This window comes from Diadema antillarum, unplaced genomic scaffold (assembly GCF_040938485.1).
Source record: "Diadema antillarum isolate AM-2024a unplaced genomic scaffold, OU_Dant_1.0 scf00000042, whole genome shotgun sequence".
Taxonomy (NCBI): Eukaryota; Metazoa; Echinodermata; class Echinoidea; order Diadematoida; family Diadematidae; genus Diadema; species Diadema antillarum.
The window spans coordinates 750365-775887 of NW_027270931.1; the positions used below are offsets into that span (position 1 = coordinate 750365).

The window sequence follows — 25523 nt, forward strand, 5'->3', positions numbered from 1 at the left end:
TGCCTGCAGTTACTCAAACCAACCAAAAAAGAATTAATGAAAATAAAATTCTTCTTGCATTGAATGGCATGTCATCATTAACCAAAAAAAAAAAAAGGTAGATTATGATGGATATGGACACATTCAAATCTAGATGATTTAGAAGGTTTAAGGTGAAACCCAAACTATCATGATTCATGGAAATCCAGGTGGAAACAAAGTTTGCGATGAGAAATTAATGAATGCATTCATTCTAATTTAGATCGACACATATCCAGCGAGTTAGCAAACGCCTGGGGAAAAAGGAAAAACACAAATCTTTTAAGCATTAAGCAGTGCATTGACATGAAGCATTCTACCAAACATGGAAATGAGTGATCAAAACAGAATTCAAATATTTGTGCAGAAATGAGAAATGAAATTCAAAACAATTTTTGTGTGATGCTGATGTGAAAACAAATTGAAATAAATGAAGAAACACATTGCAAACATTTTTGGCATGCAACAATGGGAAGTTCAAAACCAGGTTTAGGAAAAGAAGAAATGAAAAGAGGGAGCTACCAAGGAAGGCATGCAAAAAACAGGCTAACAAGACTGGGGAAAGGCCAAATTTGAACCACTGTGCCCCATAAACTACTTTGGTGTGATAGAGCCATTGTGCCTTGTGCTGATTTAAATTACACATTACACCTCAATTCACAAACTAATAGTCAGGATAATTTGAAGGGTGGTGGGTGCATTTCCTTTACAAAATAGTGATAATAATTTCATCTGTTTGTACCTTACACCAGCACGACGTAAATTTGAATATGATAAACTTCTCAGCATGCTATTCTTGCCCTGAGATTCTTTTATCAAAATAACAGTAAAACGTTATGTATGCTAGTTGGGGGGATGGGACCTGTCCACAGTCACAGTAGTGTGATCTGATATTAAGCTACAGCCTAGTTTTGAAGTGTGAGATAGAAACACATTGAATATGAAAGCAAATTCACAAATAGGGCAGGAAGAACATACGCAAGAATTGCATGTTTTAGCCAGAATTCTAAAGTTAAATTGACCAAAAGAAATAAAATGCTTTCACTCAAAAAATAAACTGTAATAATAGATCAGCACTGATAGATACTTTGGCAAGATTTGATGACTAAAATGTCTGATAAATTAAATAAATGAGAGGCAAATTTGTACTTGTATTTTTCAGACTGTTCTGCTGCTTTGTGTAAATATTTTTCACTGAGTTATCTCAAGAACTGTATGGAAGAGATTCATGTTGATAGTTTTTCATTTAGAATGATGGAACCATCCAAGACAGTGAAGATTCGAACATGACAGGGGTCACCATGGAAACCGTTTCCAAAGAAGACATTAGTCTTGATAGGTCAACATCTTCAGAAGACGGCTTCCAGAAAACAATTCATGATGAGCGCTGCTCAGTATCTCCTGCATGTCTCTTGGGAAACGACTTCAGAGAAGGAACTCCTACCACAAGAAGCTGATGTTACTACCAGAAAGAGGTAAGTGAGTGCGATGACTGCATCTATCCTGTCAACACTAACACCACTTGTTGCAGGGAATCGATCACATATCAACAGACGAATCACCAAAGGGTAAGACATTTTCTACTAGACCATCAGTATCATTAATTATGAGACTTACGAACACAGCAAAAGAGAGAAAGAGAGATATAAATAGCACGGGGAGAAGAAATCTAGAACAAAGAGAAAATGTATGCTCTGTGATGTGTGTATATCAAAGCAGGTTAAGTTATATTAATGACATAGTTGGCAAATATCAATATACTATTGAAAGAAGAAATTTGTAAGCTAAGAGAGAGATTATGAGGTGAGTGATGTTAATGAGAGTAATAAAAGATTTTTATTATCAAGAATAACCATTATCTAATAATGATAATTGTCCATTTGTGTTGCAACAAATACACAAATCATATCTCTATTTTACATGTTAGTATGTGCGGAGAATTAAAACTAAATTTTTAAACAACCTGTTTGATCCAAAAATGGGTTTTGGTAATATTAATTAAACAAAATATATATTCTAAAGAATCAGCACAGATTTTGACAAAGTATGTCTTGCTGGTGAACTTCAGTGGTACTTAAGGAATAATAGTTTAAGAAAATAATCAATTTTTCTTTTTTCCCCTGGTCAATGACTAAAATCTTTTAGGTATTTTATAGGCCTATACAAATATTATACAAGGGCTAATCTGACATGTTAATGCCAACTTTTTGCTTTGTGTGCTTGACATCACTATCATGAAGGATTGACTTTAATTTACTTCAAATAGTGGACTGCAATAGAACTAATCAATCTGTGTTTAAGGGGAAAGAAGAACAAAAAGAAAGGGAAGAAATGTCCACCCAACAGCTCATTTTTCTTTTTTTATCAAGAGATGTGAAATCTAAGCAAACTACAGTAATGTTGCCAATGGTCCTTGTAAAGTTTCTGAAAAAAAAATTACTTGTACAAGTTCTGCAGTGTATAAAATTTGTAAACATTCAAAATAGTGCAGTGTTTGTAGTAAATAGAATACATAAGAAACATATTCATTTTGAAACAATGTAAAACTTAAAGACTTTTTTTTTCTTGAATGCCTGAACATTTGTGGTTGCTCCAGCAACCTATGGCAACTTACAGAAGAACCTTTGGCAACATTGTTTTCCACATCAAATACTATGAGCAAACAACACGGTTAAACTGGTTCCACTCTGAAAAAAAGTCCAGCCACAACCACAAGGGGGTGTCAACTTTTCAAAGGAGATCTTCTAGATGATAGTATGACAGATAGAGAGAGAGAGAGAGAGAGAGAGTGAAAGAGAAGAAAGAAGAAGGAAAACAGAAGGAGACAGTGATATGAAAAATAGGGATGAGTACAAGAGCAAGACAAGATGAACAGTGAGTGAAAGATAGAGTGAAAGAGGAGAGAAAGGAGACTAGGAGATACTAAAGAGGAGAGAACATTAGAAGGAGACGGAGATTGACAGAAGGAAGAAGTAGGAGATGAAGTTATAGGGGCAAAATAAGAGTCAGAAATACATAGGCAGTTGAGAAAGGGATATATAGAAAGAGAGTGAATGAGAATGAATGTGAATGCAAGAATGCATAAAACAGGACTTGGACATATGTACAAATTACACTTTGGGAGAATGAGAGAGACAGAGAAGAAGGGAAAAGAAAGGAGATAAAGACAGAGATAGATAGAAGGGAAAAGTAGAAGATGAAGTTATTGGGGAAATAGAGTCAGAAATATAGTGGTTATTGAAAAGGGGAGATAGAAAAAGGAAAAAGAATGGATAGGAATGCATAAAACAGGACATACGTGTACAAATTACACTTTGGAAGATGAGAAGGAGAGGAGGAGAAAAGAAAAGAGATGGAGAGACAGAAGATCAGAAAAAAAGAATTAAAGAGGGATATACTTAAAGATGCAGGCAGATGTGGTGAAGATGAATATGATTCCAAGATAGAATGAATGTGGAAAGAAATAATATAGAATATATTGAGAGAGACAGATGGATGAAGATAGAGGGGTAGATAGACAGATGATAGATAGATTAATATATAGACAGATGATAGATAAATAAATAGATGGAAACAAGGGGTAAATAGACAGATTAAGATAGATGAACAGTTAGACAGATGATAGATTAATAGATAGATTATAGATGACAGATAAAGAGATAGAAAGATGATATAAACAGATTGATAGGTAATAGATAAAAAGATGATAGATATATGACAGATAAATAGATAGATGGAAAGATAAATGATAAGATAGATGATATACAAAGAGATAGACAGGTGATAGTTAATAGATGATAGATAGATAGATAGATAGATAGATAGATAGATAGATAATAGATAGATAGATATGATAGATAGATAGATAGATAGATAGATGGATAAAATAGATAATGATAGATAGATAGATAGGTAGATGATGGACAAATAGAGTGAAAGAGATTAGATAGAGATAGATGAGACCAACAGAGTGAGATGGAAGAGATGAGAAAGAGAGTGAGAGAGAGAGAAGAGATAAGAGAGAGAGAGAGATGCCATAGGATGGGAATAAAGATGAGGGTCATGACAGCCAAGTCTTCAAGGCATATGACATGGGCAGACACAAGATTATGAGAAAATCACCTCTGGAGGCCTATTGTAGTTTGTTGAGTGCTTGTTGGAGGATGTTGTGACATCCTGAGTGCGGTAGCCACTACCCACTATACCTCTCTCTCCTTTCACCTCCTGGCCGGGGGTTGGGGGCAGGTCTTCGTCTAGGGAGTTATCGAACTTCTGGTACTGACCTAGATGACCTCCGCTATTTTTCCTATTGTTTCGAGCTGTCCTGCGCATGACATCACTACTATCTCTGGGGTTGCCCTTCTCGAACTCATCCTCTTCTAGTATGACGTCCTGCGGGTTCGGTCTAGTGTCTATTAAGGCATCATCATGTCGGTACGCTCGTTTCCAGGAAGACTGTTCAGATGATTGTCTCCTACCATCCCTCCTATCCTCGCCGATCGGTGTGCTGGTGTGCATCCCTCCCCGGCGGTCCCCCTGCCCGTGGTACTGGAAGTCGGGTGTATTGGGTGACGCCACCGAGTGTCTCTTGGGGTGCCCACGCTCTTCGTAGGGCGCTGATCCAGATATGGGCTGGGCCGGTGCCGACCCATGTCTAGATCGCGAATGGTCTCTCCACTCCACATCGGGGGTATGATTAGAGCGGGCTCGCTCGTTGCTAGGCAATGTCCTCCGCTCCGAATAGCGTCCTTCTTCATCTTCTGGGTATCGAGGACTTCTGTGGTCATAGTGTCCATCTGGATGACCGCCTCTACTCCCGTCACCCCTAGATCTACGACCATCACCGCCCTGACGGCTGGATCGGGAAGGCCTTTCCCTTGACTGATCATATTCGTTGTAATCAGAGGGAGGAAGGGAATGCTGTAGACTATGAGAGCGACGCTTGTCCTCACTGTCGCGATACTCCCCTCGCTCAGAGAACGGCACCTCATCGCTACTGGTAGCGACGGAATGCCGCGATCGGGGCCGCGCCCTGTCCCGGCCCTGACCTCCCCCACCCCTGGCCAGACTATAATCGGATTGAGAGGAGGGTGGATGACCACCCCCAGTGTTGTGTGAATACTGTGTGGCATGCTTGTCCAAGGAATGCTTTGAGTGTAATTAGAAAGAGTTGATTTTTTTTTTAAAGAAAAGCAAAATAAAAAGAAATGATAATGAAAAACTCATAATCAAATTCAAAATCATCGACATCGAAAACAAATCAAACAATTGTTCTCGGGGGAAATCAAAAGAGAAGTAATGAAAAACAAGGACAAATGAAATATACATTTGATTATTTCAAGCACAAAATGATACAAGCTGACAAGAGAAACACACCTACATAGTGCAAATGAAAAAGAAACTAAAAAAGCCGACTCGACACACTCGGCTTGTGGTAGGCTTGTATACTGCTATTGACTTCTCCACAGCTCATGCATTAAAGTGTGCGTAGTGAGAACAGATTTATTGGCAACAAAAATACTTTTCATTGGCAAAAAAAAGAAACAGAAAATGGACATGTTTAAGCATTAAAGTGTCATATTTAAACAAACAAAAAAAATGAAAATAAATTAGTCATGTGAAAACATCTCCACAATTTATTTTTCCTTCTTTTTTCTCTGACACAAAAAGCATCACCAGCCACGTCAAGCCTGTCAAACAAATTTTTTCCAGTGAGGACAGATATTCTACAAATATCAAAATAGCTATCAAGGCATGTCCGATGCCCTTTATGGTAATAGTCTTGGCTGCATTTCTGTGTCCAATATCATAACATGACTATATTACGCTTGCAGAAAGAATGTCAATAAAAACATTCACTGGTGAGATCATTCCATGATAATGATCTAGCGACATCGGGCAGATATGTAAACAAACACTTAATAAAAGTTCAGCCTCTCTGAGGTTAAATACAAAGTTTATTTTGAGATGCATCAATGAAGAAATAGCATCTACCTGTAAAGTCATGTTGCACTTGTCAAGATAAAAGATATGAGTTGTTTTAATCTTTCCTTGTCCTTTGAAATTTGCAAACATGCATCTCCGTTTGGCAAAGTCAACATTTGCAAAAGATCTGCCCTCTTTTTCTTTTAAAGCATTTGTGATCAGTCTGTCTTATGACAAACATGAAAAGTGATGGGATATTTGTGCAAAAATTGCATCTAAGCACTGGGTTGGACCAAAAGAAAATATACATAATGACAAGTTTGAATGAAGCAAGTTAAAGTATGACACAAAGTATAAATATTACCATATGCAGTAAAATACAAGATATTTGGATTATATGACATGAATGGTCTCAAACACACAAAAATTGACAATTCTTGCATTATTTTTTGGGGGGAGATATTGACAAAACTTTGGTTACTGTTCATTGAAATTGATCATCTGTGCAAAAAAAAAGACTGGAGCATTGTGACATCATCAAACATTTGTAGTATTTTCATGTCACTCATTTGCCTTTCTTCAATGTGTCCAGGGAAATTTTGACTTCATGGATGTGTCATGCAATCAGTCACAATGTCCTTTGAGTAAATCAACTCTAAAAGTAGGAAAAACACACGCATACACACACCATTCAGCATTCACTTCAACTGGTAGCGATGTCACGGATGTGAAATGAACTCATTCAAAATGATTTTAGTGGTGGTGACATGCGTTCCTCTGAAATAATATGCTATAAAGTCTACACGAGCGAGGCTCTGATGTCAGTAAATCTTCAGGTAAGTGACACACAAACCACACCACACCCACACAATGCAATCAATAACACTTGGGGGGAGTGTACTCAATCTCTGGGAAGTTTGACGATCGACAGCCACTGTCACCGGCGGACCATCCTTACCCGATCTCTTCTATCCATCGAGCTTCCCCGTCCTCTCTCCACGTCTCGCTCTCGGTACCGAATGTCCGACATCTCAATGGCCTGGAGCAAATTAAGAAACACAGTGTCGCATGACGTTAATACAAATGATTCCCTTTAAACCAGGGATTGCGTTGCACGACGTTAATACAAATGATTCCCTTTAAACCAGGGATTGCATGTTGCATGATGTTAATACAAATGATTCCCTTTAAACCAGGCATTGCACAAACAAAGGATGCAATCACATCTTGCCTCAGTGCATGTGTTGCATCTCAAGATTAACGTGTGCTCGAATCTTTTACTTTTGGAAAAGGGTTTAGAAATGTTATATGGAGTCATAGATATATGCCCATATACTTCAGGCATACAGTAACTGAAATGAATGGGAAGAACACAAAGATAAAAATCAGGATAAGCAAAAGTGAAACTGAAGTAGAAAAGAACTTGGGAACAAAAAATGATAAGAATACAAACAAAATACAAAGAAGAAAAATGAAGAGAAAATAAAGTAGGAAAATAAAATGAGTAAAAGGGGATAAGAAACAGTAAAAAGGAAAAAACAAAACAAAGAGGGCAAGCAGGATTTTGAATAGATGCTGCTCTTTAAAAGAATACATTAAAAAAACTGTATGCTTGATATTATGTAAATTAAAGCAACATTCAAATAATATTACTAAATGGACATAAATGTGTATCATAAGTGTGTGTATTTGCAAATGTGTAATCATAAAAGCGTGAACTCAAACACGAGGACCTCTATATTTGCGTGAGGTTTATATTGGTGAAAAGGTAGATTTAAAGGACAAAAGATGTGCAAATCATGGTGGTGTGGTGTGGGGTGGGGGTATGGGGAGATAGGACGATCAGAGATGGGTAGACATGGAAAGCTGGACGGAGACCGAGATGGAGGCTGGTGATTGGACAAGACAGATAGAGGTTACGGACGGGGCAGGAAATGAAACTAGGGGGGTGGAGATGATAGAGGACACGGTTGCCATGGCAACATTTTTTTCCTCTCCAGAATAGGGGAGAGTGGATGGGCAGCGAGTTGGAATGGGAAAGTTAGAAGGGGAAGGGAAGGGGACCTAATGGAGATGGTCAAACATTAAGACTGGGTTGGGGGGGGGGGGGATCAAGAGTGGGGTGGGGTAGGGTGTGGGGTGTATTGAAGGGGTGTGTATAGACTGCAAGTCACTCTGAGCCTAAGTCGACCAATTAGGATGATGGAGATGTTGAGTGACGAGGCAATATGCTAGATACATCTCAAAGTAAACTCCTTTGGCCCCCTTTGGATTTCTTCAACCACTTAATCCCGTTTGGAGAAGATCTTTCGTATTTGTCCTGCATATGTTTCAATTACTGACAAAATTCACTTTTCCTACATGGTTTTACTACACATTGCTTCTTTCCATACCTCTCAGGTATAAGCAGTCTGACAAAGGATCATTCTGCATTCAAAAACAACTACAGTCACTTCTTCATGCAATCAAATGTTTGAATAGGATCCTAAAGCTGCTCAATAAGTTCCAAAACTCAGAAAACAATCACAATCACTTCTGCATGTCAGTTTTGCGCACACCACACATGCTTGTGCAACAGCAAACTGGAGTGATGTTAGTCAGATGTGTTTTAAATTGTATCTTCCTCACTTTCGAATTACACACACATATATTCTAGTAGTATGTGGTGCTGCATCTGCCATATATTTACAAATGTGCTCGTGGTTAGATTTTCAATGGAGAACTACAGCAATAGAAAAGGGGTAAGAATATTCTCTATCAAGAAGTAAAGTCGGCAATTTCCCATCCCGGAGATGACGTGCAGTGCATTTTTGTTACGGGATGCAATATTTTGGCGTGTCGCTGAACTTGGGAGTATCACTTGACCTTGTGAAATTCCCTCAAATAATATAATCAATAAAAAAGGAATGATGCATACAGTAGTAAGGATATATTTTCTAGTTTGCCCCCCCCCCCCCTCTCTTTCTCTCATTCTCTTAGTGTTTGGTTGTTTTGCATTGGTTTTTTAATCTTTCATTGACATTTTTTTGTCAATATAAACCTCTTTAAATCATCTATTTCTGAGACTTTTGCTGACAAAGATGTCATGGATCCATCACAGCAAACATTAACCTCATAAACATTTAAAGTATTGCAACATTAACATGGTCAAGGAGACCATACACACACAGATATGAACAGACATGGGCAGACAGACGGACAGACATAAACAAACAGACTTGCTGTTACAATAAAAACAATGAAAATTATTTGAATGTTACATGTTGAAAATAAATACATGAAGATGTTTAAATGGTAAAACCTACAAACTGGATGTACACTGAACACAAAGAGTATCTGACAATTCTACAGCAGCAAGAGAATTGCCTTTTTCTGAAGTGCATCTCAGGACCTAATAGCCCTTTTTACACTTGTGTTTCTTAACCCCGTACTCTCTCTGACCCAGGACTATCGTTAATCCCGTACCAATTTTTTTCAGCTTTTTACACTCGTCAATAAATCCCATACTAAGCTCTTGCCCCGGGCTAAAGAGAAAATTGACCTTTTTACACTTGAATTTCTTAGTCCCGCACTTTGTGGGGTTTGGGCTTCGTCTCCGTCACTTAACCCCGGATTATTTCTTCATTCTGTTTACACTCGCTTGCTTGGCACCGCAATTGCGGTGCTAACCCTGCTTTTTTGCAGGGCCAGATAGTATGGGATTATCAGTGGGGCTAGCCCACTTTGGCAAAAACAAGTGTAAACAGAAGGTGGGCTAAGGAAAGTCAGCTACCAATGGTGGGGCTAAGGCCCCCCCCCCCCCCCCCCCCCCCACCCTTAGCCCCACCTTTGGCACGGGACTAAGCAAAAATTTGCAAGTGTAAAAAGCGCTATAGAGTTTGCCAAATGCTGTACATATATTTGAGATTTACACTTCATAGATTCCAAAGAATGAGCAAATGCTGTTTTTGTTCAGTGATGCATTAGAACAAATGGTTGAATTGATGGAAAGGCTGATGGTAAGTGGTCTTCCGAGTTGAGGAAAAAAATGAGGAAATGATGATTTTTTTTTCTCTGACAGGATGGATTTGACGACATTGTGCAGGTTCTTCCACCAGTGAGAGAGAGAAAAAAAATGATCGTGTTTACATGAATCTTTCAGGAACAAATGTTTTGATCAATTGAAGGTTTTCATAAACTTTTGACACCAATAATGATTTCCTGTAGATAGGAACCATTTGGCCCAAAACACATCCCCCCTAAAAATACAACAACAACACCATGGCAACACTTTCCTAGATTCTATGTGGTGAGACACACTCTTGTCACAAACATTATTCATTTTCACATGAACCAAATGATATCATGAAAGACACTTTCACTAAAATGAAAAACAAATTCAAAGTTATGCTTAATCACGATTGATGTGTGTGACTTTATTATCTTCTTTGAGTAATTTTAGAATGTCTTCCAGTTTTTGTCTACTTTTTTATCTTTTTTTTATTCCTTTCATCGTTGATAGCCATTGCCACCTATTCTTTGAAGGGTAATGAAAACATGATCATTCACTAGCAGATGGTTTCATTTCCAACTTGGGGGTCGCATTTACCATCAAGATCAACTCCTTCATATCCAAATTTCACCAAACTTACTGGAGTGGCAAAATGAAAATGCTTGTAAGAGTCTAGACAACACAGAGAGAAAAAGAGAAAGTATGTGAAGAGATTTATAATGGTGGCTTCATCTTGCAAAAAATTGATATGAAAATTATTGCTAGATATATCTGTATTATAGGTATAAAATAAAGTGAAGGATTAATTGAAAAAAAAAAAGATTGATGAAGGGGAAATGGGCAGTGGCCGGAAATTTTCCTCATTTCAGACGTGACCCCACGCCAGTAATTGTAGACCAAGTTTCTTTTCAATGAACTCTGCTAGCCCGTGAGTCAGGTTCAATCCGCAGTCCAGACAATACGGACTGAAAGCTGCACAATGTCTGGACAGGTTGCAGCGACCGACCTGATTATTATCTTACACTGGGCGATTGCATGCAATCGTGACATTTATCACTTCCTCAGAACCAGCTTGGCCCGGCCAGCTCAGCGGGAGACAGACTTACAAACAGCGAGACATATAGAGAGAGACGGAGATAGAGAGACTGAGAAAGAGATAGAAAGAAAGAGGGAGAGAGAGATAGAGAAGGAATGAGATATAAAGAGGAAGAGGAAGAGAGAGAGTTGGGCACAGAGGCATACAAGTGAGAAAAAGAGATTGAAACATATAAACAGCATGAGAAACAGATAGTTCAGACATTGTAGGCATATAAACACAAGAAACAAAGGGAAACATACACAGATTGATGGATAGAGAGAGGGAGAGAGATAGAGATAGGCACAAAGAGACACAGAAAGAGAGACATATATATATATCAATATATCATTACTATATAATCACTAAATATATAAAGTAACAAATTCCAATGGTAAAGTGAGAGATAAAAATGAAGATGAAGATGGATAATAGTACCAAAAAAAGAGTAATATGGACAAAATCAGATAGACACAGGAGAAAAAATAGAAATGTATGAAGACACTCAGTGAGACAAAGAAGAAATAAAAACAAAGCTAGGTGGAAAAAAAAGAAAGGAAAGAGTTTGTGTCTGAGTTTTGAGCACTTTGCAAATGCAAAAACAAAAATAAACACACAAACATTGTACATTTATTTGCTTATGGCTAGTACACATAGGTGGAAACTTGGACTTCCCAAATATCAAACCATTTTTATTCATTGTCTTTGTCCACATCCCACACATCTTGCACACATTGTACAACCACAACAAAGAGAAAAAGGAGAGAGAGAGAAAAGGAATATATACATATATAAAATATATATATATTTATATATATTCATATTGCTATATCAGCAAAGGAGAGAGAGAGAGAGATAGATAAATAGATATAGATTAATAGATGGAGAGAGAGAGAGAGAGATAGACAGACAGACAGAGAGGGGGAGAGCTGGAAATACAGCAATATTATCCCACGGTGGTGACTAGAAATAATAGATGAAGAGAAAGAGAAAGAAAGACAGACAGACAGACAGACAGACAGACAGACAACCAGTCAGAAAGAGGAAGAGACATTTCCTTATTTTTCTGGCCACAAAAAACCTCCCAAACTTCCTGGCCACCTATGATCCTCTTCCTCAACGCCTTCCCGCTTCATCGTCGGTCCACAAGTACATGTATTGCAGACAAAGCTCGTTTTCACACGAACCGAGGGAGCGTAATTTGAATCACGATTCTAGTGATGCATTGCTGGAATCATAGTTCAAGTGATGCATTTTGACCGTGTGTATGCAAACTGGAATTGCGGAGGGTTATTAAATCATACTTCAATCAAAGGATGGTGCGGAGGTATTTTCTCGTGATGTTTCTCCAGAAGGAAACAGTCGTGTGTACCGATTGACCTCCAAACTTCATTTTTTTTTTTTGGGGGGGGGGGGGGCAGATTGTATGGTCATCTTTCAACCATTTCTGCACAAAAACTGCACTCCAAGAGTGATTGATGGGAAATTGGAATAAGCCATACCACCTCCCCTCCGCAAGAGTTAGCAAAGCCTTCCTCGGCCATGCATATGAACATTCATTCTAATTGTAAATTTAATCGTAATCGTAATTCAGCGTTGCAAATACGTTTCTTGACTCCATGTGAAACCGGTCCAAGTCTCGCTGGAAACCAGTAATCACTGAGAGATGCGTCGTTCTGTCAGGAAAGACGTGTGGGTCGCCGGAAACAGAGACAGCCATCCCAGTCAAGGCGATTGGCAAGTTTCCGTGGTAACGATAAGTGCATTACCATATAAAGCATAGTGCATGAAAAATTCTCATTCACTCTCTTGGAAAAACCACTTCATTTTGTAAGTGTGATTACTGTGTCTTTTTTTGTGTGTGCGGAAATTAATTTTACCTGTTGAAAATCACCATGAACTTTTGTTTGTGCGGTTATTGTCTAGACAAGCTTTTATTGCCATTATTTATGAATTTTGATGAAAGACAATGTTTAAGAATACTGGCTGCTATTGAAAAAAGAATGTGCGCATATAAGGCAGTAAAATTACAATCTTTTAAAAGAATTTTGTTTGACTGTAAATCTTTCTTAGTATCAGTGACACACAGGAATTCATGGTGATATATAAACATTCCATCAACAGAACACAGATGTTGAAGTGACCTACCAGGAAGAAAAAAAAACAAGCACTTAAGTCTTTTCACACCTGAACTCCAATTCATTACCATATAAACAGACATGTTCCAAAGCACTGCAGTTTGTCTGGCTCTCAAGGAGTTAATCACAAAGAAAACTCTCACACAAACCACAAGCACTCATGATGCAAACAGCACTGTTACCAAAAAAAAAAAAAAAAAAAAAAAAAAAAAAAAAAAAACCCACTGCACTTTCTGCCATACAATCTCCCTACATTCACTGCAAAAAGTCTAGGTAACTACCGACTGAGATGCCAAGTTTTCTCTGGCTAATGAATCCTCAGAAATTCAGAATTTAATGTTTTTTATGAAGCATGCTACCATAGCATTTGTCATTTAACCTGTTGTGTGCTAAGAATGCTAATCTGCATGCATGACAGCATCTCAGTTTCATGGCAAATACCTGCATACTTGTAAATACATAATGGCCAGTCTTCTTTGCCACTAATGTGATAGGATTTTGTGAATAAAATGGGACAAATTATTTGTTATTGGAAAAAGCTTACACTTTGGAAAGTTGTACAAACTCACTGTTGGGGCCTCAATGTTCTGTGACTTTATCAACTAAAACTATCTTGACTGTCTGAAATTTGACAGAGGGAAATTAAAAACGATAACGCATCAAGATAATTCTTCTATTCTCTCACATTTTACTGTGTCGTGAGTGCATGTTAGTCACAGCAAAGTCAATCAATCAATCAATCGACCATATGGTTAGAAATCCGCAAGCTGGAACTCTAAGTCATCACGCTTCATGCAAACCTCAGACTCTTCCACGCCGTCTTCGAGCGCCGTCGTGCCCTCCACACCCAAATCAACTTCCCCCTCGTCATGCTCGTAGGAGGCATTGTCGTACTCCTCCTCGTATATGCTAGTCAGCGTCGGGGACCGGGTCAGACTCGTCAGGTCTAAGCCCAGGTCCACCTCGCTGGGATGGGACTGGTCCTGTTCCTCAACAGGGTCCTCTACTGGGGTCTGATGATGTTGCAGGGGTGTGATCATAGGGGGAGGGGGATAGGGCCGCAGGGTCAGCATGCAGGGAGTTAAGAATGATAACTTTTTTGTTATTCAAGAGATTCATTGAAATGATTTTTGAAATACTACCCAAAATGGTTAAAAGATGCAAATTGAAGAAAAAAGTTTTTACCTCGTGCATTGGCCGTTCCTGTAGGAGTAAGGTATGGAAACAAGTTGTATCAAGCTTAGTTGTATTTTCATGAATTCGTCAAATCACTAGTGATGGTAAGAGATTTGGCAGGCTAGGGCTGCAACTCTATGAGACGATTAATGCTATTGTCATCATCATCATCACCATCATCTACACTAAACCACACCCACTACCAAGATACCACTGATAATCACCACCTTTTGACACTTCCTCTTCCTGCTCCCTAACATGGTCATCATCATCTTTGCCACCATTCCTACTATTGCCTTTGAAAACTATCATCCTCAAGTCATCATCCATTTCTCATTCCTCATATTCACATTTGGCAGGGTAGATTTTGGGCATCATAATATGCTCAATATAGATAGCATCTTCATCATCCTCGTCAGCATCACCATCATCGTCATGGAGACCGTCGATGCCAATATCATAATGATAATTGTCAATGATCATTACTGCCATCCCATCATCATCATCATCATCATCATCATCATCATCATCATCATCATCATCATCATCATTGTCATGGAGACCATCAATGTCAGTATCACAGTGTGATAATTGTCAATGATCATTACTGCCATCCCATCATCATCATCATCACCACTACCGCTGCTAGCACTACTACCAGGGAAGTGCGAGGGAGGTTCTCCCATCTAATTGCAGCTACCCTGCCTTACTACCATACTTATCATCATCTGCCCTTCATCATCGTCATTACGTCCATCATTATCATCCTTGCATCTTAGCCTTTACCATTATCAAGATCCTGTACATAATTATCATATTCCCTTTCTCATCTTCCTCGACATCATTACCATGAACATCATCACCATCTTCACCACCACTGCTACTCTTTGTGGAGAAACAAAACCAACCAACCAACCAACAAACAAACAAAAAACCCCAACAAACTTGATAGTGGAAGTTGATCCGAAATGGTTCATTCTAGCTGTGGCTGGGAAACAGATGCAAATAACCCATTTCCTGATGTTGAAGGAATTCCTGAATGTTTCCTTTGGCAATCAATCAAATGTTAGAGTTTGAATACAGTTTGAACATTTCTTGCGTGTACATTTTCTTCAGGGAAAGTTTGCCACCACATATCACCCTATCAAGTTGTGCCACAAGCCCTTTTGTGATCAAAGTGTACCTCACTGGTAACATGAATTCATGACTGATTGCTTCCACTAGCAAAAGATCTAAGTGCAAATGTATGATGAAAGCCAGAAGGTTCTTCAATATGACTGAATGCAAGAGATTTCTGGAACTTATTTGTCAAATTTGTAGAATTAGTTGGTAAAAATGCTGTTATTCTATCATTATTTCATGTACAACAGCAAAGGACAAGAATAAGACGACAAGTTTTTGTGACACTGGAAAAGGATGAATTCATTGATTTTTGGAGAATCTGCATTGATAGACACACCAACTGAGGGGTGTCATAAACTACGTACAATCCGGGACGAAGGGGGTGGGAAGGACTCCCCTCTCTTCCCATCTTTTGAAGGAGGATATTCATAGCTGTCATGCATTCTCAGCAGTGTTGCTATTTGCAAAAATCAAAATGATCCTGTTTTCATGGAAAATATCCCAACAATACTGTGAATGCCCCAGTGTTTACACAACCCGCACGAATGGCAACACAATTATGTCAACTTTGTGTACACGCCTCAAGCAATTCTGTGTGGTTGTCAAAGCGGTCCTTTTTCTCCGTGCCACTGGAGTACATGAACCCAGTCAATGCTATCGATGGCAAATGGAGATTGAGGGTGGGGAGGAATAGAACTTTTATTACAAAATATTCAGCAAGTTTCTTCCCTACCTTATCCCACTCCTTCAAAGACTAATACAAATTCTTGTACCCTACGATAAAAGATTTCATACCCCATCAAGGAGCCACTGGTCATTCTGCAGCACTTTGTTTATGGTTACATAATGAGTGGTAGTGTCGTATTCTTATCATTTTTCATCTCAATATCTTTTTATCAATGACCTGTCTTTATGATGTCTTGACCTTCATCTGCAAGACCACAGGAAATCAATTAGCTAGTGAACAGGGAGTTTACAAAGATAGTTATTTCATATTACAGCAACCTAAAGACACGATACATATCTAATATGATTGATTGGGGGCTTGTGTAGTACAAGCTGTGCTTTTGATAAAAGTTTTTCCTACTTTGGTTTTTATGACTACTAGGCCTATTTATTAACCATTTGTTGCAAATGTATATGTTATTAGAATAAACGTTTCAATTAATTTTGTACGTTAATAAAGACAAAATGCTTTTGTATGGTAACAATCATTGAACTCAGTTGTGTTTGTTTTAACACAAATTTGAAATAAATTCAAATCAATCAATAATCAATCAATCAATCAATCAATCAATCAATCAATCAAATGTTAACAAAGAAATTATCAAGTTATGATTGAATTTGTCTAAGCAAATAGCAAGAACGAATTTTGACTTACAGTTGGCAATTTCTTCTTTAGTGTTAGAAGCAACCTTTTATAATTTAAGATCTTGTGGAATTCTGGGAAATTTTTCAAAGGAGGTGCTATGACTACAGAAGAGATGCCATCAAATCACATGAGTGTAGAGGCCATGAGGAATGGTGTCATGTGACATCTCCAATGGCCACCTGCCAACTTTCATCATCAACCATCTCATTGCTTACAATATGTAGTGTGTGTATGTGTGGGGGGGGGGGGGGAGGAAATTGCATCAATATTGTCCTCACCATACCTTGAATGACCGCTCTCTTCCAATAACAACATATTAATCTGGAGTCAAGACATTGATGGGGCAGTCTATAGAGCAGGAGTCCAGTCTGGGGTCATACGGGATGGACAGCTAGTTGGTGGACAGAGCATGAGATCGGATGGGTCAGACATCAAACTAATACCCCTTTCAGGTAATCGCGGTTCAATTATCCGCATCCAAATAATGCGGATGAAATAATCAAAATCGCGTTCATATATCCCATGAAGTGCGCACTACTTTTACAATCGCCCGTTCATATAACGGTGCGAAAGACGGGAGTATTTGTCATGGTTACTGCGCACGCCTCTATAATGACGTAATGTTTCCGGTGATATATACTCACGTGTATGCACAGCTCTCGCTCAAGCTCAGCAATCAGCGGTTGTGCAGGAAATCAAGTGACCTTTGACCGAACTGTGGAATGTTAGTGCGCATAAGTCGTAAAACGCGTTCATGTATTCTCGATTCAACTTCTCATGCTGCAATAATGCGCATAATAGCAGCATCAAAATAATGCGCACTTTTTTACTCCTCTCCCGTTCATGTAATCAAATTTTACGACTTATTGCTCCTATTATCCGCATCCACGATTACCTGAAAGGGGTATAAGAGAGGACTCACTCCATCTTATGCCACATTGTCACTCAACCTGCAATGTCAGGAGATGCTTGTGAAAATTTCCATGGATTCTCAGATTATAGATATTCTGAGAAATCTGTAAATTCTTCATTTTTATGTATACTTGAAACCTGATGATTTACAAATCCACTCTCAGACCTCCCAACCTGTCTAATTGAAAAAAATAGGAACGATTTTGCTCAGAAACAGGAAAGAAAAGCATTTCCTATAAGAGTGTGTAGTTAAAATTTTCAAGAAAAATAGGAAAATCATATCGAAACAAGAGTGCAGGATGGTCAAAATTAAGATTCTTTCCTCCAAATTCCAGAATGGTTGGGAGATTTGTACTCTAAAATCAGTGAAGTTTCTCAATCCCTGTACATCCAGCCTATTGCAGGGATCAGTACACATAAAATCAAATGTGATAGAATTCTGTGACTATAAAAAAAAAAAATGAAATGATAAACTTGACTACCACTACTATGGCCATTACTGTAACTTTGAATAATTGGTGCTTATTTACATCGATGAAGGGCAATTTTGTCAATCAGTATACAAATGACGCACAGGTCTGAGTGCGTCAGTCGGAATTGTGTGCATAAGGTAACTATGGAATGCTTAACCCACGAGGCGAAGCCGAGTGGGTTTAGGCTAAATTCCATAGTTACCGCATGCACACTATATTCCGACTGACGCACGAAAAGACATGTGCGTCATTTGATTTATAGAATGGGTAATTTTCTTGTCAAAACCCAGTTTTCTATCGTGTTACCCGATGACAAAATTACTGGATGCATTTCCTTTTGGCTTTCCGTAAAGGGCATGCATACCCGTACTTACCGTTTTTACTGGATGCATGGCCAGCCATGCATAAGTTTTTACTGGATGCATGGCCAAGCCGAGTGCGCGAACGCTTGCTTTAGTGCGCGAACCTTTGTTACAAGTACGCGTACTCTTGCTAAGTGCGCGATAACATGTTTACCACTGTGACTCAGCGTGTGGCCAGTAAAAATGAACACATAGCTCTCGACCAATCAGATCGCAGGATTCTCGCTACCCATTCTATAAATATTATAAACGTATCATCATGACAAATATAATCATCATAATTGTCAGATGTCATTTCAACAAGGCTGTCAAGAAGTATTCAAAAGAATTCATTTTAATTGAGTCATCTGATAATCAACAACATCAGCGCAGCCAAAGAGAGTCATCTTTTCATACATGCTCGAGAATCCCTCTAGTTCTTGGCTCTCAATCTTTGTTTTCTTCCATCCATGCTGCCCCTCTCCACTACCTGTACCATCCTGGATCTCCCCCCCTCCCCACCACCACCACCACCACCACCACCTGCCCTGCCCACCCCCCCCCCCCCCCTGATCACTTCCAATAGTCCCAAGTGTGAGGTCACTCCAAGGTTGTAAACACTGGGAGGTTTGTTCATGGCCAAAGGAAGGCAGCAGTATCCATCAGATAAAGGGGGACAAGAGAGGTGGGGGGGGGGGGGAGGAGAGAGAGACGGGAGACTTGAAAGTCTGGGAGAAGCCCTGTCTGCCCTGTGTGTCACTTTGGCTCGTCAAAGATAATGGCGGATAAGATAACAAGGATATCTCATCATGACTGACAAGACAGCAACCTCCAAGCATTAGACAAGAGACTGAGGGATGGGGGAGGGCATCTAGGGAATCGATGTCGAAAATTGGGCAAGCTCTGACCCCCTAAATCAAAGTCAAATTCTAACTAAAGCGGTTAGAGATAATCACGCTTTTGCCTCAAACCTTTCCGAAAACTGTTCACCTCACATTTCTCGAAACTCGAACTCTGGATATCTTGGAGGAATTTCTCAATACCCAATGTACTTAATGGGGGAGTCAAGCTAAAATGGGTGTTTCAGAATAAGTTTACTTTGATATTGGCTCTAACACATCATCTAAGATAGTATTTCAAGAAGCAGGGGGGTGGGTTGGGTGTTTTATGACCCCCCCCCCATGATATGTGAATGAAGGCAACAGCCTTAATCTTCATCTGTGTCCTGACTTTCAGTATGAGGATTTAATGGGATGGATTGAGAGATACTTTGGTTGTTCTAGATTAATACAGCCTTTATAATACTAGAATACAGTGCACTTCCATTTTAACGAACCTGGTCACAACTAAATTCTTGTTACAACAGAGTGAAAATTCATGCCCCAAAAATCATCATCTACATATCTTTGTATATTTTACTGTTTGGCTATAACAAAATTTTGATATAATGAAAGAAAACTGTCAGTCCCAACATGGAGCTACCAATAGAGTAGCTCCATGACTACAGTATGAATCCTATGCATAGACTAGCAGGTTGATCAAAAGAAGTCGCTAATGCTCGACAATTTTTCTATATCAGGCTGCTTCCAAGAGCCTGTTGTGCAGGAGCGTTTTTTTTCCAAAGTGTTACGGGGATTCCTGGATACATTCCTAGCTATGCCAACCTTCCCAACACATCATCTCCCCATGTTATGGACCCTTTAACTTTATGACGCAGACAATATCAACAGGCGGTGCGCATTATTCCACGAAACGTACGTCTGTCCAAATCAACTACATGTGACGGAAATTTGACTTTCCCCCCTGTTCCAGCAGCCTAGCGCAAATGGTAAAGACATCAGCTGATAAATGGATAGGACACACCTTCTTTCTAGCGGGTACACACAATGTGCGAATGTTGCTCATGTCTTCAAAAGGAAGTGTGGGTGTGTGTGGGGGGTGGGGGGGGGGTATGAGAACTGGTGTAAGATTTGCACCCTTGCTGGTGCTGGAAATAATCTAAAAGCTGAGTGGATCTACCAATTGAAAGAAAACCTTTGAAATCGCATAATAACATTGCTGAGAAAGAGTGAGGCTTAATCAAGAGTCCTTTCAAACTGTGTGATGAGAAAAAGAAAACTGAGCTGAGTATTTCAATGACTCAACATGAGCACAGTTTTTAAAAGTTCAAATTTCTTCTGTGACTATATGCCTGCAGTAAAAATGTTCTTTGCTGTGAAGTGAAGGATAAAAGGTCCATATATGACTTATATGGGGGCTACTTGGCTTCTAAAAACTGTGTGGTGTATGTTTGTAATGATAAATTTGAAAATTGTCATCAACTCATTAACTTCAGAAAAAACATAGTCCTGTTGGCTTATGAGTTCATACATCATGAATATTTAAAGGCAAACCATGACACTCATGGCACTTACACGTACATGCAGCATCACCCAGCACAAAGTTCCCGTAAGTCTTCAAAACTACCCTTTAAAATTAGTCTCATATGATTTGATATGCAGTGAGATTCAGACAGAAAGTGAAATAATGGGGGGAAGATGATGAGAAAATGAAGAGGAGGAAAAGGAAGAAAAGAGAGATGAATAGAAGAAGGAAAGGATAATAATGATGAAGATAATGGTGATAGAGAAGGATTAGAAGAAGAAGAAGAAGAAGAAGAAGAAGAAGAAGAAGAAGAAGAAGAAGAAGAAGAAGAAGAAGAAGAAGAAGAAGAAGAAGAAGAGAATAGTGATGATGAGGCTGGTGACATTTGCTCCCGCAACAATTGCTCTGGTCTTATTTTCTCCAAGGACTTTGGGTTAGGGTTAGGGATGTGTAGGGTTTTAGGTTAAATTTGATGTGAAGATTATGATTAGGGTTAGAGTTATGTTTGTGGGTAGAATTTATGTTTGGCGTAGCATGCAGATATTCCATGGGAGCAACTGCCGCAGGAGCATGCCACGGAACTGATGAGGCCAGAGGTACAGAAAGATCAGGAAGCAAAAGAGGAAGAGAGCAGAAGAAGATCTCCAAAAAGCAAGAGGAGGAGAAGGGGGTAGAATATGTTAGGGAAGCAAAAGAGGAGGAAGAGATGGAGGTATAATGATACCTGCTGTACCTATCAAACATACATCAATGATGCTTAGAGTTGGTATATGCGTGGGGGGTCTGGTAATGGGAAGTGCCTGGGCCAAAGTCATCACAATCTTTGGGTACCTTAATCTGCAGGACCGCTACCACACACAGGCACCCATTCATCGACTGCATCAACTGGGTCACTCCGTGACCTTACCGGAAAATGTCATGGAATAACGAACCACTGTGCAGTATCTCATTTCGGCTATTGTTGCTGTTGTTCATGGCCTGCCTAAGGATAAAACATTACCCTGGAGGCTATGAAATTCTCATCCCATAACCAGACAAAAAACTTACAGCGCAAGACTGAAATTCCAAAACCTTGGAGCATGGGCTCATATGTTTCTGTCAGACTCAAGTATGTATATGCTGGTAAACAAACTTTACAGACATGAGATAACTGGCATGGAGCAATATGTGTCTGTTTTCAAGATAAAATAGCTATGTTTAGATGTCAACAGAAATTCTTTATTATCATCACTGCCACTCATGACATGGACTAAAGCATCCCTTCATACAAAATAATCATACACTTTCTAGTGAGCATCATTATCTTGGTATAAAGACACGGAGGTTATCATACAAAGCAAGCGGTCATGTTCAGGTCTGCACAGACACTCGTCATCACTACAACTTCTTTCTGCAGAACATTCAACTACACATCATCAGGCAAACGGACCAGAAAAAAAAATCCTGATGATGTAAACATGAGATGAAGATATAAATTAGGAGCCAAAAGAAATCAGATCGGCCTCACGTCATGCAGGTATGCTGGTGGTGCTGGTATCGACAGGCCGACATAGATGGGAGGGGAGCAGTGTTTGTAAGCATCGTACAACTTTGAGCAAAGAGGCGGCACAAGAGCTGTGTCACCCTACTTGAACTTACCCTGGTGTTATCTGGGGTCTCCCTGTAGCGTTGGTGACGCTCTCGATCGGGGTCACGACCCCTCCTCTGATATCTCTCCGTTTGCCTACAGAGAGATGGGTGAATAAGAATGTAAAGAAACAAAAACAACGTGAATCCTCTCTCCAAAACCAAGCTTTTAGGAAAGTCGATAATTGGCACCAAGATGAAGGTATAATTGACATGACAAACCCCTTCCCATTGTCTCGTCTCATTTTCCAAGAATGAGGACGGATGAAGGAAGATGGAAGATCGAGATGATTGTACTTTGACACGCCAGTCTGACATGGTTAGACAAGGAGCAGAAGGGAGCAGAGTTTAGCAGCGGTTAATGACCCTTCGTATCTCAACTTCCATCAAAACCAAAACTTCATGTGACAAATTATCCCTTGAAATTGCAAAATCATGCATGGGCATCATCAAGAATTGTTAAATTGCTGAGTGCATTTAAGGTCATTCCACTTCAGAAAAACTTGAAATACTTTATACCAAATAGAACTCCATTGTCTTGTTGGTACCCAGGTAGTTGCTTGTTCATCTTTCTTTTTGTGGCTTATAAACCATCTGAATGCTCACAGATATCCCCTTAACCCGTTGGAAGATGAGTCCCGAGAATACTCGGACAGGTGTCTACAGGAAATGCGTGTTAAAGCACAATCAGTCTGTCCTCAACAGGTTAACCCTATCAACTCCCAGCATTCACATTGTTATGGCCGTCATATCTTTTGATTATTGAGCCATTAAAGGAAACCAAAACCCAAAGACCAATGTGGATTGAGTGAAAGCAGCAACATTAGTAAAACACATCAGTGAAAGTTTGAGGAAAATCGGACAATCTATGCAAAAGTTATGAATTTTTAAAGTTTTGGTGTTGGAACCACTGGATGAGGAGACTACTAGATTTGATAATGTCATGTGTGGACAACAATATGGTGAAAATACAAGAATTCCACAAAAATGCATTTTTCATGAAAATTACACATTCCATCGACTTGTTACTGACATATGTTAAGGGGAATATTATTCCCCTGCTTTCTGAAAGAAATTGGTCAAGTGCTCTTTCATTAAGCTAGAAAAATGAAAGTATGTTGAATTTTAAAATATTTTCTTTACATTGTTGTCCACACATGATGTCATAAATGAAGTAGTCTCTTTATCCAGTCATTACAACACCAAAACTTTAAGGAGTCATAACTTTTGAATCAGTTGTCTGATTTTCCTCAAACTTTCACTGATGTGTTCTAATAATGTTGCTGCTTTCACTCAGTCGACATTGCTCTTTGGGTTTTGGTTTTCTCCAATTTCAAGTGCTTCATAAGGAAAAGTAGAACATTCTCTTTCATTTGAAAACTTTGTCTGTCATTGAACTTCTCATAGCGTGATCATTAACCCTTCCTGTGCAGTGTTTGCAAATCGGCAATCAACTGAAGAGCTTCCTTCACTGATTGGCAACTGTGTTGCAAAAACTGATTACCTAATCCTATCAATCCCTGTCTTGTTACAACTGATTACTTAATCCTGTTAATCCCCATCTTGTTCAACTGTCTTTGAGCCACACTGAGGCATCTTGTTTACAACTGATGCCTGGACCATTTACTATTAACCGTTGAGGACGGGCTGATTTTGCTACAACACATATTTCCAATAGACCCCTGCCGGAGTATACTCAGGACTTGTTCTCAACTGGTTAAGCTAAGGTCAATTTCTGAAGCCTCCTTTAGCAGTCTCAATCAGCTGTAATTCAAACCATGTTCAAACAGACAGAATATGACAAAGGCAATTCGATCTGATTGGGTTCTGAAACCACCTACAGGAGGTGGTTTCAACTGCAATTTTTTTTTTCAAATGTAATTAAAATCAAATTTCATTTTTCTCCTGTACTTCATCTCAGATTACTCGTAAAATATGAAAGGACGCCAGGATTAAGGTGGCAGACTTTAAGTGCACCAAGGGTATTTGTGTGACAGGAATACTTTTTCTTTCATGTCATTCATTCCACTTTTCCTCCTTAACACACCAGGAGTTACTGAAAACATCATAATTTTCTATATCATGAGTATAATATTTTGCAAATTGGAAGGCTTGCAAGACAGTTTCGCGAGTGATCGATTTCATAATTGAGAACCACACTGATGGAATGAGGAATAAGTATATCACTTTCTAGAGAAAACTTAGTGATTATCAACCTTGGAGACAATATGCACAAATGTGCAATACATGAGGCAATTTTTCCCCGAATTGTCGATTTCGCGTACATCAGCTGACTCATGATATTCCCAAAGATAGAAGCGCTGCAAACTACACTGCAGATGGAGTGATATTCTAAACTCATCATGGTACTTCTGTATGTTTATAATCACCAATAATTCAATATCAATATCAGTATCATCATTCCACAATCTTTTCCCCGATGCTCTTTATATCGTATCGCTAATTTTTGCCCAAAAGAAACAAAACTAACTCACCTGGCAGAGTGATTCACTATATGATTTATTAACGCTCATTTAAATGCCACTTTATTTCACCGTAACAAATTACTTTTACTGATGTAACAACATATCATCCTCAATGACGCTTTCATTAACTGAAGCAAAATGTAGCATCGCACATTCATGCCTTTAAAAAAAAAGGTAATTTCAGGCACTAGGCCCTATATCTTTCTAGCCAATGAGTAAGCAATGATAATGAACGGCAGGAAACAACAGTAAGTCATTAAGATCTTGATATCATCAATTAAAATACCTGGTTTCTGAAGGTTGTCTTACACTTAAAAAAGCTCGCTGAATTTAATCATTTTATCACTCTGAAACACATTCACAGCTTATCACAAGGCCCCACCGAACCCAGAGGAAATAGAACTGAACACAATGAAGGCCACAGACCAGTGATGAAATGTGCAATAGATATAATTAGGTTCTGTCCCATCCTGGGGGATCTGGTTTTTCTAATCCTGTATCTTT

The 25523-nt window shown here is 39.1% G+C and overlaps 1 protein-coding gene across 1 annotated transcript in view; it reads right to left on the reverse strand.

Annotated features, from left to right (window-relative positions):
* LOC139713117 (voltage-dependent calcium channel type A subunit alpha-1-like) overlaps window positions 1–25523 on the reverse strand; it is a 303372-nt gene that overhangs the window by 11972 nt on the left and 265877 nt on the right. Inside the window, exons 44-46 of the mRNA XM_071624874.1 lie at window positions 22546–22630; window positions 6902–6982; window positions 4141–5166 (exon numbers count right to left, since the gene is read on the reverse strand). Coding sequence (XP_071480975.1) covers window positions 4141–5166; window positions 6902–6982; window positions 22546–22630 — 1192 coding nt within the window. The remainder of the gene's footprint in view (window positions 1–4140; window positions 5167–6901; window positions 6983–22545; window positions 22631–25523) is intronic.